At 45.7% G+C, this 18,952-nt stretch overlaps 1 protein-coding gene across 1 annotated transcript in view; it reads left to right on the top strand.

Annotated features, from left to right (window-relative positions):
* Positions 1-8,692: 8,692 nt before the first annotated feature.
* Positions 8,693-18,952, top strand: part of LOC139674368 (meiosis-specific coiled-coil domain-containing protein MEIOC-like) — a 10,542-nt gene continuing 282 nt past the window's right edge. The window contains exons 1-5 of the mRNA XM_071560602.1: positions 8,693-8,844; positions 10,731-10,832; positions 12,767-14,522; positions 17,613-17,747; positions 17,842-18,022. Coding sequence (XP_071416703.1) covers positions 8,714-8,844; positions 10,731-10,832; positions 12,767-14,522; positions 17,613-17,747; positions 17,842-18,022 — 2,305 coding nt within the window. The 5' untranslated portion in view covers positions 8,693-8,713. The remainder of the gene's footprint in view (positions 8,845-10,730; positions 10,833-12,766; positions 14,523-17,612; positions 17,748-17,841; positions 18,023-18,952) is intronic.

Here is an 18,952-nt window from a genome sequence, read left to right on the forward strand (position 1 = left end):
CCAGTGTATCCTGGGGCTCCGGGAGGGAAGCGGACCGGGAATGAACGGTGGGATGAGCTGCGCAGGTTTGTCCCGGTGCCACCTCTGCCTCTCTCCAGGGTGTCCTGTGGTTCCAGGAGGGAAGAGGACAGGGAATGAATGGCTGGTGGGATGAGCTGCGTAGGTTTGTCCCGGTGCCACCTCTGCCTCCCTCCAGGGTGTCCTGTGGCTCCGGGAGGGAATGAATGGTGGGATGAGCTGCGCAGGTTTGTTCCGGTGTCACCTCTGCCTCTCTCCACTGTGTCCTGTGGTTTCAGGAGGAAAGCAGGCAGGGAATGAATGGCTGGTGGGATGAGCTGCGCAGGTCTGTGCCGGTGGCATCTCTGCCTTTCTCCAGTGTGCACTGTGGCTCCGGGAGGGAAGGGGGCAGGGAATGAATGGCTGGTGGGATGAGATGCGCAGGTTTGTCCCGGTGGCATCTCTGCCTTTCTCCAGTGTGCACTGTGGTTCCGGAAGGGAAGGGGAAAGGGAATGAATGGCTGGTGGGATGAGCTGCGTAGGTTTGTCCCGGTGCCACCTCTGCCTCCCTCCAGGGTGTCCTGTGGCTCCGGGAGGGAATGAATGGTGGGATGAGCTGCGCAGGTTTGTCCTGGTGTCACCTCTGCCTCTCTCCACTGTGTCCTGTGGTTCCAGGAGGAAAGCAGGCAGGGAATGAATGGCTGGTGGGATGAGCTGCGCAGGTCTGTGCCGGTGGCATCTCTGCCTCTCTCCAGTGTGCACTGTGGCTCCGGGAGGGAAGGGGACAGGGAATGAATGGCTGGTGGGATGAGATGCGCAGATTTGTCCCGGTGGCATCTCTACCTCTCTCCAGTGTGCACTGTGGCTCCGGGAGGGAAGGGGAAAGGGAATGAATGGCTGGTGGGATGAGCTGCGCAGGTTTGTCCCGGTGAAAGAAGTTGGCTACTGCCGCGGGATGAGGGATTTGCCCTCCCGGAGAGATGCTGGGGGTGCCTGGAGCAATTCTGGGATGTCAGACAGTCCAGCAAAGCGATTTCTGTGGTGGGATGTTGGCTTGGGGTGCTGGAGTTTAAACAAAGTGTCGTGGTTTAGTCGCTTGAGAGGGCTCAACCTTTGAGTGATTCCATGGCCTGGCAAAAACTTAATTTTCTAAATACAAATGTCTCTTGGTGTTGACTTCCAGAGTTTCCTAATAGAAAGGAGAGACTAAGGAAGTAAGTGGATGGGAAACTTGGGAATACTTGCTGTGAATCTTTTTTTCTAAGAAATATAGTAACTTTTCAAACAGGTGATAGATCCCCTTTAATTTTAATTTAGAAGCAGTTTAGAGCTGTGGAGTGACAGTGGGACAGTGTCTGTTCAAGTCTGCAAAGTCCCAAAGACACCTGCTTAGTACTTGAATTTCACTAAGTGAGCAGCAGGTTAAGTGGGAATTATATCTAATACCAGGAGTCTAATGAAACTAAAATAAAAATCTCTGTATATTGTGTGTCCTGATCCTCATGCACCTTATTAAAGACAGTTCTATCTCTTTGGCCACATGCCAGCTTGTAACTTCAAAGAGTGTGGTTTTTACACATTCATTAATGGATAATTTCAGCACTTCTATTTATTTAAAAATACGTTGGTAGAGACAGTTTGATTTGGTAGAGTTTAAGCTGTACTGGATGGACCATCTGTCCAGGTGAATCTGGAAAAGTATTTTGTGACTTCAGTTGGAATTGTGCATTCCTAAACAAAAAGGTTTCTGTTATTACCAATAATTCTGTCTTAGAGCACAGGACATAATCTACAAACTGTGCCCTTAAGGTGCCTTTGGTTTAGTTGACTTTAAAGTGAGTGGAAGTTCAGTAAAAACTCTGTGCTTGTTTGTTTAGTCTCCCCTGGCATTGCCCTGGACTGCCAGGAGATAACGGAGAGGGACACGTGGGAAGAACTGTAAGAGAAGGTGAAAATACATAGAGGGAGCTGGAATGAAGTTCCCTTATTTTTCTTTGGAGTCTGGAGGAAAATTTAAAATCCTCTGAAGCTCCAGAGTAAGGGCTTCAGTATTTTTTTTTTAATGTAAAAGAATTTGGAAATAGTGGGACTTGAGTGTTTGGAGTACTTGTGGCTTTGCTCCACAGCTGGAGTGTGCAGAGCATTAAAAATCAGTCATTATAAACAACATCAGTAGCTTTTAAAATAGTTTAAATGAATTGCAGAGCAGGATTTTGTTTCTAAACTACCCACTGGCAAATTATTCCTTATTGGTTTGGGGTTTTTTTCCTCCAACAAAGCAAGAATTGGGGATGTTACAGATTTGAATGTCTGAAATTCTTGACTTTGGGGAGGCAGAAGTGATAATTGCACACATGTAGCCACAGTTCCCAGGAGATAAATTTGTATCCTGTGTTTTCCTGAGTGCTTATTGTGTTTGATTTTTCTTGTCACTGTTTTTAATTTTTCTTGTCATTGTCATTTTAATATAAATGCTGCCGAAATGTTCTGTTTGTTTGGGTTTTTTTTTTTTCTGGCTGAGTAAGAAATAACCTCACAGAGGTACCAGGGTCCTATTCCAAGGATGGAATTGAGGAGCAGATTGGAATCTCCTCCACAACAAACTTCCCGTCATGTGGTTTTGTAAAGATAGACCTAAATATAAAACAAAAAAAGGTGTGTTGGAGGGAAATGTGGGTCTTCAGCCTTGGCAGGAATTTTTTTCCCAAGTAACCTGATTCTGGAACTTGCAAACCCTCTGGATTGTAAATGGAAGTTTTAAGGCATTCCTTGTGATCTCCCTAAAATACTGAGATGTTGTTTCAAATCACCTTTTTTCTTTTTTCCAATCTGGAGAATTGGATGTACCACAGCACGTGGAATTGCAAAGCTTGGGCTTGGATATTTGGATTGTGGGAAGTGTGGATGTGTGTCCCTGTGCCTGTACAGGTGTACACAGGGAAAATGTTACCCTTTGTACCCAAAGTTCAGGATTTGTGGAGCAGGAGGCACCAAAATCAGTGGGGTGACCACACAAGTGCTGTTCATAAGGTTCATTTAAACTTCCTGAGGTGAGTGGACACTGCACTCCTAAGGAAGATGAGGAGGATTCCATTTCTTTTGGGATGTGTTGTCAAGGAATGTGTCATTCCCCCAGTGAGCTTTGAAACATCCATCACACTTGGAGGAAGGGGGAGAGGTGGATGGATGTCCTGGTGATAAGGAATTCCTGTCAGTGCCTTGGAAGCTGACAGATCCCAAAGGAGGGATCCAGAGGAGTGTCCTCACAGGGAGATTGGAAGTGTTCCTTGTGGGCTGCTTATCCTGTCACTTTACAGGGTGAGCTGGATAGGGGAGGACTGGGGATATCCAGTGACACTGAGAGGTTGTGGTGAGGAAACTGCTGCTGTTACAGTGAAATTGGGATGGGGAAGGAGCATCTTAGGAGCTGGTCATGCATTTTGGATATAACATCTGGTTTCCTTCTGGTGGTGTTCTGTAAGCATTCCTCTTGCTTAAAGTTTTTTGAACCATGTCAGAAGAAAATAAAATTATTTTCAAATTCAGGACATGATATTAAAACACTCAATGAGAGCCTCTTAATTTTTTTTAAATTTTAATTTTATTTTTTATTTCTAGTTGGTCAGTGTAACAAAGCAAGCTGGCAGTGCTGCTTTAACTAAAGCAGTGGCTTCTACCAGAGCTCTAAGGCAGCATCCTCATATCCTGAGGGTACCCCAACAGGCCTTTTCAGGGATTAATTATTTACCAGTAGTGCAAGAAGCTTGTGTTTGTACCAAAGTGGCAGCCACAAACAGATGCCATTAGAAATCCTAGAATCCTAGAATGGATTGGGTTGGAAAAGACCTCAGAGATCATCAAGTCCAACCCTTGGTCCAACTCCAGTCCCTTTACCAGATCATGGCACTCAGTGCCACGGCCAAGCTCAGCTGAAAAACCTCCAGGGATGGGGAATCCACCCCCTCTCTGGGCAGCCCATTCCAATCCCTGAGCACTCTCTCTGCAAAGAATTTCTTTCTCATCTCCAACTTCAATTTCCCCTGGCAGAGCTTGAGCCCATCGTGCCCCCTTGTCCTATTGCTGAGTGCCTGGGAGAAGAGACCAACCCCCACCTGGCCAGAACTTCCCTTCAGGCAGTTCCAGACAGTGCTGAGGTCTCCCCTGAGCCTCCTCTTCTCCAGGCTAAACACCCCCAGCTCCCTCAGCCTCTCCCCACAGCACTTGTGCTCCAGTCCCTTCTCCAGCCTCGTTGCTCTTCTCTGGCCCTGCTCCAGCCCCTCAAGATCTTTCCTCAACTGAGGGGCCCAGAACTGAACACAACACTCAAGGTGTGGCCTCCCCAAGGCAGAGTCCAGGGGAAGGGTCACTGCCCTGGGCCTGCTGGCCACGCTACTTTGGATCCAGGCCAGGATCCCCTTGGCCTTCTTGGCCACCTGGGCACACTGGTGGCTCCTGTTGAGCTTCCTGTCCCTCAGTCCCCCCAGGTCCCTCTGCCTGGCTGCTCTCCAGCCACTCTGTGCCCAGCCTGGAGTGCTGCAGGGGGTTGGGGTGGCCAAAGGGCAGGACCTGCACTTGGCCTTGTTGAACTCCATCCCATTGGAATCAGCTCATCTCTCAAGTCTATCCAGAAATCCACTTTTCTGAAGGAGGGTGTGCTGCTGGAGCACAGGGGTGGCCTTTTGACCTGTTTTGAACACTTGGGTAAATTTTAGGCTTTGTTTGCACCCTTGTGTAGAATGGGAAGCTGAATGCAGCACCTGCAACACTGGGGTGGTTTCCCATGGTTTCAGGTGGTTCCTGTTTAGAGAGATCAATGGATTGTTACTTGGGCTTTCAGGTGTCATAGAATCATCATGGAATCATAGCATGGATTGGGTTGGAAAAGACCTCTGAGATCATCAAGTCCAACTCTTGGTCCAACCCCAGTCCCTTTACCAGATCATGGCACTCATGGGCAGCCCATTCCCTGTGGAGCTGTGTGATGGACCTTGATTGGAGAGAGGACATGTGTCAGGCCACAGCCCTCTCTGCCTGTATGATCCTCAGTGCTGTTTTCCTGCCTGTTCCAGGACTGTGTCACCTGTGACCAGCAGCTCTTGCACCTTCTGAGCTCTTCCCCTGTGGGGCCTCACAGCAGTAAACCATCATTGTCCCACCAGTGTGTTGGACTGGGTGGCACTGGATGGGCTGTGGGGGGTGTGACCTGCAGAGATGGTGGGAGGAGCAATGAGGGGAATGTGGAAATGAATTTCATGCATAAATACAACTTTGACAGATCTGGTAATTGCTGTTGTGTTTTTTTTTCTTTAATTGCTCTTAAACAGGTTAAGTCAATCCTTAAGAATCTGAATTCCAACTTGCCCAGCAATGCTGCACATTTCAGAGGAGAGAAACTTGTGTGCTGGTAACAAGGACATGGTCAAAGGGTCACCCCTGGTCATTGCAAGCCACAGGTGAGTCCCAAAAGTGAATTTGCTTAATAAACAGAAATAAAACCTCATGTGATGTGTTTGGTTTATAGAGAATAACCACATAACAAAAACCCTGGACACCTGAAGAGATTGTTCCATCCCGGATGGAGCAGCTTTCCCTGTTTGTGTTGGGACAGGAGAGTGATCCTTCCTCTGCTCCTGGAATTCAGCAGATCCTCACACCCCCTTCTTTGTCATTAGTCCATGAGTGTTCTTAATGATAATTGGGAAACAGAACCCATTTATTGAACAAACATCTCATAAATGTGCCTGTTCCCCCACCCCCTTAAATGGTGCTTTTTGATGTGCTTTTGACCCAACTGTCTGAGATGTTTCAGTTTTGGCTCCTTTCTCAGAAAAAAAAGCATCTTAATTGACTTGTAAAAAGGAACATTTCCCTTGGCTGCTGCAAAAAGCCTTTTTGATGATGTGAAATTGGGATTTGGGTGGAAGTCTTCAGTAATTTTTATGGTTTTATTGCTGTCATTAAGAGATATCTGAAGAACTGATCTATTTTTTCCTAATTTTGGGGTTTTTTTTTTACATATCCCTGCTGCCTTTTTAGTTCATTTCCTGGGTAATCCACAAAAGCAATTTATAGAATTCTGGGGTTTTTTTCCTCTTTTTTTAATCCATTAGTTTCAAAGAATTTCTAGCAGTGCATCCTGAGTTAACCAGTCTCAATGTCCATGGATTAATAAAACTGTAGGTAGAAATTGTTAGAAATCTTAAAAGAAAAACAACCAACCAACCAATCCAATTTTCTTTGTCTTGGTAAGATAAAGCAGAAATAAACAGGAAATATTTATCCTGCCAAGAAATGAGAGTGGAAGACACTCAGTGTAAATGTAACAACAATGCACTGGTTTTGTTTTCTGTTATCAGGACTGGAAACAAAACATTTCCAGTCCTGAAAACAAGCTGTGAGTCTCCTGCTGGATCCACAGGGCTGGGAAATCTTTGCACAGGGGATTTTCACAACATCCACATCTTTAGGTTTAGATTTTTGGAAAATATCAAGGATTTTTTCACATGGGAGTTTGTCAGTGAAAATAATTTCTTCTAATTGTATAATGAGGCAAAAATTCAGCCCGTGGTGGTGAAGCAGAACCTGCAACCTGTGCCAGGACCTGCCCACCCTCACAGGGAGGAATTTCTTCCTAAAATCTAATCCAAACCTCTGCTTTTTGATGTCACAGATACCACAACACTATCCATGTCTAATAGCTTTGATACCTTTTACTTTCATATAAGTTTATACTTGAAATATTGACATTAAACTGACAACGTTCTCATCTGTTTCCCTTTGAGCTTCTGAACACACAGAAGTTTCTGAGGCTTTTGGTAAATATTTTGGTTTGCTCACTCCTCTTTTGTGATGAGCTGCTCCCACAAGTTGCATTTGAAGATAAAGGGGAAATTGGAGATGAGAAAGAAATTCTTTGCAGAGAGAGTGCTCAGGGATTGGAATGGGCTGCCCAGAGAGGGGGTGGATTCCCCATCCCTGGAGGTTTTTCAGCTGAGCTTGGCCGTGGCACTGAGTGCCATGATCTGGTAAAGGGACTGGAGTTGGACCAAGGGTTGGACTTGATGATCTCGGAGGTCTTTGCCAACCCAATCCATTCTATGGATGTGGCACTGAGTGAGAATCCACCATATCTTGATCCAACCCGTGCCCTGGGCTGGTGATCACAGTGGGGTTGGATCAAGTCTTGGTTGGATCAAGTTGGGGTGATGACAGTGGGGTTGGATCAAGGGTTGAACTTGATGATCTTGTAGGTCTTTTCCAACCCAATCCATTCTATGATTCTGTGAATATAAATATTGACAGTGTGTTTGTATGGAATTTTGCAGGATATTTATGTTGCCTCTGCAGGGTTCTGGTACTTCTAATTCTGTTCCTTAATATTGATTTGTTTGGTTGTGTAAGGCCAGTTTAGGGCAAGTGATAAACCCTCAGTGCAAGTGGTTTTCTTTGTTCAGAAAATTCTCTAAAGGATTATTTTGTCCTGCTTCTGGTAGGAACACACCTGACCAAGGACAATTTATTTACTGCCTTTTCAAACAATACCTGAAGGGAAGTTCTGGCCAGGTGGGGGTTGGTCTCTTCTCCCAGGCACTCAGCAATAGGACAAGGGGGCATGATGGGCTCAAGCTCTGCCAGGGGAAATTGAAGTTGGAGATCAGAAAGAATTTCTTTGCAGAGAGAGTGCTCAGGCATTGGAATGGGCTGCCCAGAGAGGGGGTGGATTCCCCATCCCTGGAGGTTTTTCAGCTGAGCTTGGCCGTGGCACTGAGTGCCATGATCTGGTAAAGGGACTGGAGTTGGACCAAGGGTTGGACTTGATGATCTCAGAGGGCTTTTCCAACCCAATTGATTCTATGGATGTGGCACTGAGTGAGAATCCACCATATCTTGATCCAACCCCACTGTGATCACCAGCCCAGGGCACTTTGTGCCCTGGGCTGGTGATCACAGTGGGGTTGGATCAAGGGTTGGACTTGATGCTCTTGGAGGTCTTTTCCAACCTAATCCATTCTATGATTCTACCCAGGGGGAAGGGAGATCCTTCAAGTCCATGACAGCTTTCTCTAAACTAAGATTTGACCAAGCCAGCAAGATAAAAATTAAATTCATAGAATTCCAAATTGGAAATGACCTCAAGTATCATCTGCACCGACTTCTCTTGGCATAAATAACCTTTGATGAATAAATAATTTATCTGTAACAGCCTTTTCTAGAGCAGCACTTAAAGCCAGGTCGCTTTTCTCACCCACATCCTGCTCTGTGGAGTTTCCAGATGTCCCTCCCTGCTTTCCTGGTTGGTGTTTTCAGGGATAACTGCTCTTCCCTTTGTTTTCCAGAGGGATGTGTGTGCCTGTGCCTTGTGCATCTCCAGTCACACAGAACACTCTGAGCTTGTGAATGTGACCATGTGAAATGTCTGGGGAATTCCTGGCCTCGTGGAGCAAGTAATTATTATTTATTTGCATTTGATTTTTAGAAATCAGACATTATTTATGTCAGATTTCAGTTATTTTAAGGCCAGGAAGGTGGTTTAGACTTAACCAGTGAATGTGGTTTAGACTTTATGCTTTTATCATAGCAATGTTTCATTTTCCTAAAAAATTAGTTAGTTCTAGAAATAAAAGATTTTGCTTTGTTGCCTTTGCTGCCCATTTACATAAATTTTAATACTAAAAATATTTCTTTTTCAACACAGGTGAATAGCAAGAAGCAAACAATGGACACTCAGCTGTTCTCCCCATTTTTGGGAACAGCTCCTGATGCTCCTCCATCCCGGGCATCTTCCTGGGCAGGGGGTGGGCAGGATTTTGGCTTCCAAACAGCTTTTCAGGAATTCCCAAAGAAAAGGTAGGAACATTCCTGTAACACTGGAATTATTACAGAGCAGAACAAACAGGATTCTGGATCTTTGCAGGGAAAGTTAATGGGATAACTGGAAGTATTATGGATATTATGGAGGAGAAAAGGGTGGGGGGTTTGTATGTGCACAGGTGGGTGTTTGCCTGGAAAAGGATTTGGAAACTTGGGAATAAAACCACATTTAGGGAATGAAATGAGAATTGAGACCTCCTTAAGGAAAATTCTGCTCTCCTTCCACACCTCCCAACCCCCTCAGCACCACAAATCAGGATTCCAGGCTTGATAAATCAGAGGATTTTCTGGAATGGGAAGAGTGTGGGACACAGGTCAGGTGTGAGTGGTGCCTGTGCTGCTGGAAATATAAATGTAATTCAGCTACTCCTGAAAATATCTCAGCCCTTGTGGGCTTATTGTGCCCTTGATACAACACACTGGAGGTTGATATTATATTAAAGAAATAATTTTGCACTTCTGGATGCTGAGTGACTGCAAAAAGTCTTTGGATTTTGAATTATGAAATGTTTTTATGGATAAACCTGCTCTGCCCAAGTCCTGACTGGTGGTGTTGGAGTCACTTCTGGTCATGCAAGTGAAATTATTGATGGTGAAGGGTTTGGAAGTTTCTCTGTCAGTGGAGAGGAAATAAAACTCCCCTTTGGTTTTGATAAGTCACCTCTGCAGAGAAATGATTTCTGTAAAATAATAAACATGAGGAGTGCAAGGAACAGGGAAAGGTGACAGAATTTAGGGAGTACCCCCTGAAATAATTAATTTTCTGTTTAATTTTTGTCATTTCTTGGCTTGTGGGTTTGAATTTGTCACATTAAAAAAAGAGGAGTCCAAGGTAACAACTAAAGTAAATACACAGATTGCAGAAAAACTAATTTTTTTTGGCTAATTTTCCCTGGAAGATGTCACAGAATTAGCTGTAAGTGCTGAGTTTAAGCACAGAGTGGCAATCCTCTAATTCAAACAATAAATATTTTCTCAAAAGCAGCTTTTAAATTATTGGAAGGTAGTTTTTTTTTTTTAAAAATAGAATTAAATTAACTGATACTTGTGTGTTGGTGATAATCCATCTCTACACCCATTGTGAGATGAAGATAATTCAGTATTTCTTGAGGTCTGCCTTAAGAAAAAGAAAAAATTTGCCATCTGACAAAAAACACAGGAGAGATTTGATTATCCAATGCCAGTTCTGCTTTCAGAAAACATTTTTCAAGAGCCCTTTGGACTTCTGTGTGTCCTAAATAAAATCTTAACAGTGTTAGATTTTCATTAATTTCTCAGTCAGGGTCAGGTGTCAGCACAGGCAGCTCTGGAAAGAATTCCTTTGGCACCTGAAGGAAAAGTTGGGCTTGTGTAAAATTACTGTTTATCAGGAATATTTACTGAAGTTGTGATAAAATTCTTTTTAAAACGGGATTAAAAAGTGGTTCAACTGAAGTATAACTTCACTTTTTTTTGACATTAAAATAACAGTTGTTGAATTACAGAATTACAATCCCCAAGACTTTGAGAATATTGATAATATTTGTCTTCTAAAGGAGGCAGTGAAGGTTTAAAGGAATGTCTATGAAATAATAATTTCTTAGAGAGGAAAATGGTTTTTTTTTTGCTCCAGTCTCTTCACTCAACAGCTTGGAAAGTGTCTGGTGGAGCAAGAAATAAGGAAAATTGTTGTGCTTCACAAAGAATTGACAAATACAGGAAGAGATTTCTGTGTGTTGATGCTGAAGATGGAAATTTTAAACCAGCAAACACTAACAAAAATTAAATTTTCATCCTTTACTTTTCCTTTTGCCTGATTTGTTTAGGAGGAAAAGACTTACTTATTCCAGCTTTTATTTGTTTGCTTTTTTTTTTCTTTTCAGGGCACCAATAAATCTCTCTTATTCTGGCGACGGCCCTGACGTGTTTGGGTTGGTGTCAAGTATTTTAGAGGAGCCAAACAAGCCAGAGCCACTTCCAGATTGGTAAGTTTGTTCTGAAAACTTACAATTTCTGTGTTGTTTTTCATGCCCATTGTCACACAGATAGGATGAATTATTTCAGAGCTGAGTAACGAAGGTCTTCTAAATTCCCATAAAATGTGGGAGTGTTTTTACTTCACCTGCCATAAAAAAAAAGGCAATAAACTGTTAGAAATGCAAATTTCCCCAAATATTCCATTACCTTTACAGCATTTGTGGAGGAAAAAAAAACATGATTAATTTTATCCAGTAGGGAGCTGACTGAATACAGTAGAATCTAAAATATTTGATAGTTGCAAATAAACTCTGCAGTTACAATCATAGAATCAGTTGGGTTGAAAGAGACCTCTGAGATCATCAAGTCCAACCCTTGGTCCAACTCCAGTCCCTTTACCAGATCATGGCACTCAGTGCCACGGCCAAGCTCAGCTGAAAAACCTCCAGGGATGGGGAATCCACCCCCTCTCTGGGCAGCCCATTCCAATCCCTGAGCACTCTCTCTGCAAAGAATTTTCTTCTGCTCTCCAACTTCAATTTCCCCTGGCAGAGCTTGAGCCCATCGTGCCCCCTTGTCCTATTGCTGAGTGCCTGGGAGAAGAGACCAACCCCCACCTGGCCAGAACTTCCCTTCAGGCAGTTCCAGACAGTGCTGAGGTCACCTCTGAGCCTCCTCTTCTCCAGGCTGAACACCCCCAGCTCCCTCAGCCTCTCCCCACAGCACTTGTGCTCCAGTCCCTTCTCCAGCCTCGTTGCTCTTCTCTGGCCCCGCTCCAGCCCCTCAAGATCTTTCCTCAACTGAGGGGCCCAGAACTGAACACAACACTCAAGGTGTGGCCTCCCCAAGGCAGAGTCCAGGGGAAGGGTCACTGCCCTGGGCCTGCTGGCCATGCTACTTTGGATCCAGGCCAGGATCCCCTTGGCCTTCTTGGCCACCTGGGCACACTGGTGGCTCCTGTTGAGCTTCCTGTCCCTCAGTCCCCCCAGGTCCCTCTGCCTGGCTGCTCTCCAGCCACTCTGTGCCCAGCCTGGAGCACTGCAGGGGGTTGTTGTGGCCAAAGGGCAGGACCTGCACTTGGCCTTGTTCAACTCCATCCCATTGCAATCAGCCCATCTCTCCAGTCCATCCAGATCCCTCTGCAGAGCCCTCCTGCCTTCCAGCAGGTCGACACTCCCTCCCAACTTGGTTGGATGGACTCAATCCCTTCATCTAAATCATCAATAAAGATCTTGAACAGGACTGGACCCAACACAGACCCCTGGGGGACACCACTGGTGACCAGCTGGACACAGCCCTGTTCACCAGCACTCTCTGGGCCCTCTAGCCAGCTCCTAATCCAGCAGAGGGTACACTTGTCCAGGCCATGAGCTACCAGCTTTTCTAGGAGTGTATTATGGGAGACAGTGTCAAAGGCCTTGCTGAAGTCCAGATAGACACATCCACAGCCTTCCCCTCATCCACCAGGTGGGTCACCTGATTGTAAAAAGAGATCAGGTTGGTCAGACAGGACCTGCCCCTCTTAAACCCCTGCTGGCTGGGTCTAATCCCTTGTCCATCCTGAAGGTGCTGTGTGATTGCACTCAGGATGAACTGCTCCACAACCCTGCCAGGCACTGAGGTCAGGCTGACAGGCCTGGAGTGTCCAGGGTCCTGCTTGCAGCCCTTTTTGTGGATTGAGGTGACATTCACCAACTTCCAATTCTTAATATATATGTATATATTAGAAACAGTAGAGACCAGTGTTGGGAGTCAGATTGCACAGAGCTTTTACTCAACTGAAGTGGGAATATTCTCCACTGGGTATTTTTGAGAAGAGTTTTGAATGATGGGTCAAAAATGTAACAGGGGAAATGAGTAATGGGAAGGAATAACCGTGGCCTGGGAACTGTTGTAATGTCAGAAATATTTCAAATCATTGCATTGCTTTACTCTCTTACAGGAATTCCCTTTCAAGGTTGTTTCCCCCTGTGTGGGCACCTGATCTTGGAAGCCATGGGGAGTTCTCAGGGCTCTTGGCAAAGAGCTCTGTGGAAAACAAGGATTTTCCAGGCCTGGGGGGGCCACTGAGCTGCCATCAGGACCAGCTGCAGGAGCCTCCTGATGGGCAGATGTTCCACAGGGATTTGGAAGACCTCCAGCTCATGGAGTCTTGGCTTTCTCCAGCTGACAGTGCCCTGAGGAACAGTTCCCCTGGAAATTCCTCCCTGGATAACCCCAGGATTCACCAGGAAGGGTTTCCATTCCACAGCATGAACCTCAACCAGCATTTGGGCACTTATGACCACATGAGGTTAAATGGAGACTATGGAAAATTTGGCTCCACCTTTAGCCCTTTTTGTCCTCAGAACAAGCAGAAAGAAGACACCAATTCTCAAAGGGAGTATTGGAAAAGAGGAAGAACTCTGAAAAATCACACTCAAGAACAACCTGAGTGTTCCCCTGATCTTTCCAATCAGTCTCTTGGTAACTCTTGGGGTAAAACATCCCAGGACAACCACTGGTTTTCTAAAAGACATGAAAACTTTACAGCTGCTCCCAAACTGCAGGCAGCTGTTCATCCAGCTCTTTACTTTTTCAATCAAACCCTTAATGAAAATAAATTTTCTGGGGAAACAGCCAGAAAAACCCAGGTGCAAAATGGCCATTGTGGCTTTACTTTGAGGGATGCTTTTAATAATAATCAATGTAAGATGAATGTTGGCCCTAAAGAGTTCTCTGCTAAAGTAGCTGAATATGATTCATCTGTGAAAAATGGCATGGAAAGTGGGAGTTATTCATCCCAGCAAGGATGGATGTGGCTGGATGGGAAAAGGCTGGCAGCCGGATCTGATATCCCATATGGAAAACAAGCAACAAGTCCTCAGTCATCTTCAGGGGTTTCAACCATGTCTGGTGGTTCTCCCACCCCTCAGTGTTCAACAAACTCCTCTTACTACTCCCAGCTCCCACCTGTCCTCCCTCCCAGGAAAGATGGAAGGTTCTCAATCTCAAATGGCTTTTCTACTCATTTGGGGAGTTCTGATTTCACCTCAGAGAATCAGAAGCAGCTGAAACCTGTTGGGCAGTCACAGCAGGATTCCTTGACTGATAAGGAGGGGCCATACCCTGAATTCCCTGGGAATTCCTCCTCTTACTGGCTAATGCAGCAAAAGGCTGGAACTGAAGACCCTGAGAAATACCACAGGTTTCCAAAAAAGCAGAGCCAGGAAAACTGCACTAAGGATGGCAGAAGAGGCAGAAGGAATTGGATCCCTCCTTTTGGATGTCCCACCCCAAACCATCCACCCTTCAATGTCTTCCCAAAAAAGCACAAACAGAATGGTGGCAGCCTGGCAGATTTCATCAACCCTTCTTTTCTTCCCTCTTTCCCATTAATGGGTGACTTTAAGCAAAACCCCAGCTGGCCTCTGCTCCATCACCAGCTCTTTTCATCAGCAAATAATTTGGGGTTTGCCCCTTCACTGTTTTCAATCTCAGAACCCGTTGACATTTTCCACTGTGATGACTTCAACCCCTTGAGTCCCTTCATCAGTGACCTGTTGTGTGGAGAAGGACCTGCCCCCTCCTTGGCCTTCCCACCATCCTTGAGCAAGTTCAAGCCCCCAAGGAACCGCAGTGGACCTGCCAACGAGCTCCATGCCCGGCTGGAGGAGTGTTGTGAGCAGTGGAGAGCTCTGGAGAAGGAGAGAAAGAAGGTAAAACCCAACTGATAATAATTCCTGATAACAACTTGGCGGGTTCTAAATCAGGTGAAGAAAGAGAGAAAATTTTATCATGTTTGTTCTTTAAATGGTTGGGTTTTGTTGGTCTTTCTTTTGTTGATTCTTTTGGTTTGTTTGGTTTTGGTGTTTTTTTTACTGTTATAGTTGTGTCTTTCTCTTATTCTCTTTATTTTATATTTTGCAAAATCTTTTGGGTTTAGTAAAAAGAAAGTTAAGCAACCAATCCTGGGCACCCTGTGCAGGGTTGTAGAGGAAACCTACAGTGTTCTGAATGTATGTGATTTCTCCCAAAGGAAATTGCAGCTCATTTCAGTCACTTCCCTGCCTGAGAGTCCTGCTAAGAACTGTTGCCAGGGAGACCTCACACTTCTGATAAGTGGGAATGAAAAGCTCTGTGCTCTAAAGGAGCAGGAGGTGCTTTCCCAAGAGGAGCCAAATCTCTGAATTCCATGCCAGGTCTCGGAAATTAAATTGTCAGTAGTCCCTGTCCTATATTCACTGATGGCCTGGCTATTTCTTCCACTCTGGAGAAGACTCCTGGGCACAGAGTGGCTGGAGAGCAGCCAGGCAGAGGGACCTGGGGGGACTGAGGGACAGGAAGCTCAACAGGAGCCACCAGTGTGCCCAGGTGGCCAAGAAGGCCAAGGGGATCCTGGCCTGGATCCAAACTAGCGTGGCCAGCAGGCCCAGGGCAGTGACCCTTCCCCTGGACTCTGCCTTGGGGAGGCCACACCTTGAGTGTTGTGTTCAGTTCTGGGCCCCTCAGGTCAGGAAAGAGACTGAGGGGCTGGAGTGGGGCCAGAGAAGAGCAACGAGGCTGGAGAAGGGACTGGAGCACAAGTGCTGTGGGGAGAGGCTGAGGGAGCTGGGGGTGTTTAGCCTGGAGAAGAGGAGGCTCAGAGGTGACCTCAGCACTGTCTGGAACTGCCTGAAGGGAAGTTGTGGCCAGGTGGGGGTTGGTCTCTTCTCCCAGGCACTCAGCAATAGGACAAGGGGGCACGATGGGCTCAAGCTCTGTCAGGGGAAATTGAAGTTGGAGAGCAGAGAGAAATTCTTTGCAGAGAGAGTGCTCAGGGATTGGAATGGGCTGCCCAGAGAGGGGGTGGATTCCCCATCCCTGGAGGTTTTTAAGGTGAGCTTGGCCGTGGCACTGAGTGCCATGATCTGGTAAAGGGACTGGAGTTGGATCAAGGGTTGGACTTGGTGATCTTGGAGGTCTTTTCCAACCCATTCCATTCTATGGTTCTATGATAAGGAGCCGGTGTCTGACCAGATTGCATCTCTGGGGAGCACCTTTTCCCTTCCAACCTTGCTAATGGACTTTTGGAAGTGTAAATACAACTCCTTGTATTGTTCTCTCATGGATACCTTTTTCTCTCTGCCTTTCTGGCCTTCTAGGAATTCCCTACAAGTGATTCCTGCTCCAGTGTTTTCAGAAACTCTTCTGCTTTCTCTTGTGGCAGAGAAGGCTGTTCCAAACCTGCTCAGGCAGGATTTGAGTCAATTAAGTCATTTGGGAAGGTCAAACCATAGTTTTTATCTCATGCTTTCTATTTCATGATTAAAGGAAGGTTGTTTATCCTCATACCATGTGCTTAATAATCAAAAGGATTTAATTGATGTATCTGGTCCATTCCATGTCATCCAGTTTTATCCTGATGATCTACTTGGGATTTTTCAGTCCTTGTTGTAGATACAGACTCCACCTGCAGATGCCTTTATTTTACCAATTGTGTCTTTGGTCTTGTGTGCAATGTTAGATATATAGATACATTAATTAATTACTTATAGTTGTAATTCTTAAGTCTCTGGTGGTTTTAAATGAATCCATTATTCTTTCCCCATCCACTTTTTTTTTTACCTGGATTTCTTTCAGGCTTCCCAACTGAGAAGTGGAGTCCATCAGCTCTTGTAATCCCTGTTAGCTGAGGGGCACAGACTAAATAATATGGAAGTGTCAGGAAAGCAAAAAGCAAAGGACTTGAGCACACATTGCAGTAGGAATGTCCACAGAGGGAATGTGGATTTAACCCTACCTTGAACTCCAGGGTGGCACCTGAGCCCTCTCCTGTGTCTGGTGTGCACTGAAGGAGGAGTGAGAGAGGGAATCCACTGCTGGTTGTGTCTTTTTCATTCCAGGAGAGAGAAATTCCTCTCCAAAGATAGGTTTAGTGATGATAAGTCACTGTGTTAGACACTGGGCAAACCAATTCCATGAGGAGTTTGGCAACTGGGTTGATAATTTTTTCAGAGCTGATACAGGTTTATCTTAAATCTGAGTCAATCCTGGTGCACTTCAGGTGCAATTAATGCTGCTGTGATCTTTTAATAATCATAATATGTGACATTTGAGAGGTGCAGTGAGAGGCATTGAGGTTAAATTCATAGAATCACAGAATCATTAATGTTGGAAAAGACCTTTTAGATCATCAAGTCCAACCATCAACCAGCACCACCATGTTCACCACTAACCATGTCTTCAAGTACCCATTTCTTGGGTGCTGTACTAGAATTTCTTTTGTCTCCAGGATTGCTTAAAATGAAGTTGTACAGCTTTGGTTCTAAAAGCTGACACTGAGCACTGTACTCTGAGGGAGGGCTGAATTTGGGAAATATTCTGCAAGGAACCTGGAGAGGGACTTTTGACAAGGGCATGGAGGGATGGGACAAGAGGGAATTGCTTTAAACCAAAAGAGGGCAGGGTGAGATTAGATTTGGGAAGGAATTCCTGGCTGGGAGGGTGGGCAGACCCTGGCACAGGTTGGGCAGAGAGGCTGTGGCTGCCCCATCCCTGGGAGTGTCCAAGGCCAGGCTGGAGCAACCAGGGATAGTGGAAGGTGTCCCTGCACATGGCAGAGTGTTGGAACTTAATATTTAAGGTCCCTTCCAACCCAAACTATTCTGGAATCCTGTGATATTTAGGAATGTTTGTTGTAAATGCAGTCAGAAGTAAAGGTGGGATGCTCACTTTTAATGCCTCATAAATTCCAAACAGCCCCCAGAATGGCTTGTAATATTGTCCTAATTTCAATCATTGACCCTGGATCTTCATTTCCCTTCCAGACTGAGGCTGACCTGGCAAGACACTTCCCAGGAAAGCGCCTCTCCAGCTGCAGCAACACCCCTGTGTGCCAACTCCCTGCCAACCCCTCCCGGGTGGATCGGCTGATTGTCAACCAGTCACGGGAACACGCCAGGGTAGGACTTCTGGAGCTGGAATTGCAGCTCTTTGGGGCTTTGTTTGTTGAAGGGAGACTTGGAAATGCTTGATGACTTGGGTGTTTTCCATCAGGTGGTCACCTTAGTAGGGAAAATAGAGAGGCTTCGTGGTGCCCCAGTGCACAGGAACATCCACACAGCCCTGGAGCAGCACAAGGAGGCCATTGGAGGAGCACAGACCCGTCGGAAGGAGGAGATCCTTCATGCTGCTTGTCCCCAGAGACAGGGAGTGCCCCGCCACAGCCAGGAGAAAGGTACCTGCTCCCCATCCCTGCAGCTCTAAAAACCTTCTTCAGGGCTTGAAGTGTGAATATCCATTCCATGTGTGAATTGGGAATATGTAGAGATTCTTGTAACTTCAGTAAATAAATAGACACTTCTTACTTTTTAAGGCTTTAAATTATTTTGAGATCGCAGAATCACAGAATTGATTGGGTTGGAAAAGACCTCAGAGATCATCGAGTCCAACCCTTGGTCCAACTCCAGTCCCTTTACCAGATCATGGCACTGTTGCCTTTTTGGTTTTTTTCTGTTACCAGTTTAAACACTTTGGGGTTGTTCAGCCTGGAGAAGAGGAGACTCAGGGGAGACTTTATCACTCACTACAACTCCCTGAAAGGATGTTGTAGGCAGATGGGGATTGGTCTGTTCTCTCAGGCAACCAACAGTAGGACAAGGGGGCACGGGGTCAGGCTCTGCCAGGAAAGGTTTAGGTTGGCTATCAGAAAGAAATTCTTTGCAGAGAGATTGCTCAGGCATTGGAATGGGCTGCCCAGAGAGGGGGTGGATTCCCCATCCCTGGAGGTTTTTCAGCTGAGCTTGGCTGTGGCACTGAGTGCCATGATCTGGTAAAGGGACTGGAGTTGGACCAAGGGTTGGACTTGATGATCTTGGAGGTCTTTTCCAACCCAATTGATTCTATGATTCTATCAAAGTGAGTGATTATACCCTGCACTCATCCCTGCCAGGGGTCAGATCCATCCCAGATCAACCAGCTGGCTCCATCTCCAGCAGCATTTTAGACCCTTTTTCAGACCTTTATTCCCTTCTTGCACAGACACAACTGGTGTGAGATGCTGTAGAGGGATCTCTCCTTGCCAGAGAAGGATCGTAACCAGTGCAGTTCAACCAACACGGCTCAGCTTTGCTCCAGGCCACGAGTTGAACATTCAGATTTTTTCTGA

This window comes from Pithys albifrons, chromosome 7 (genome assembly GCF_047495875.1).
Source record: "Pithys albifrons albifrons isolate INPA30051 chromosome 7, PitAlb_v1, whole genome shotgun sequence".
NCBI lineage: Eukaryota > Metazoa > Chordata > Aves > Passeriformes > Thamnophilidae > Pithys > Pithys albifrons.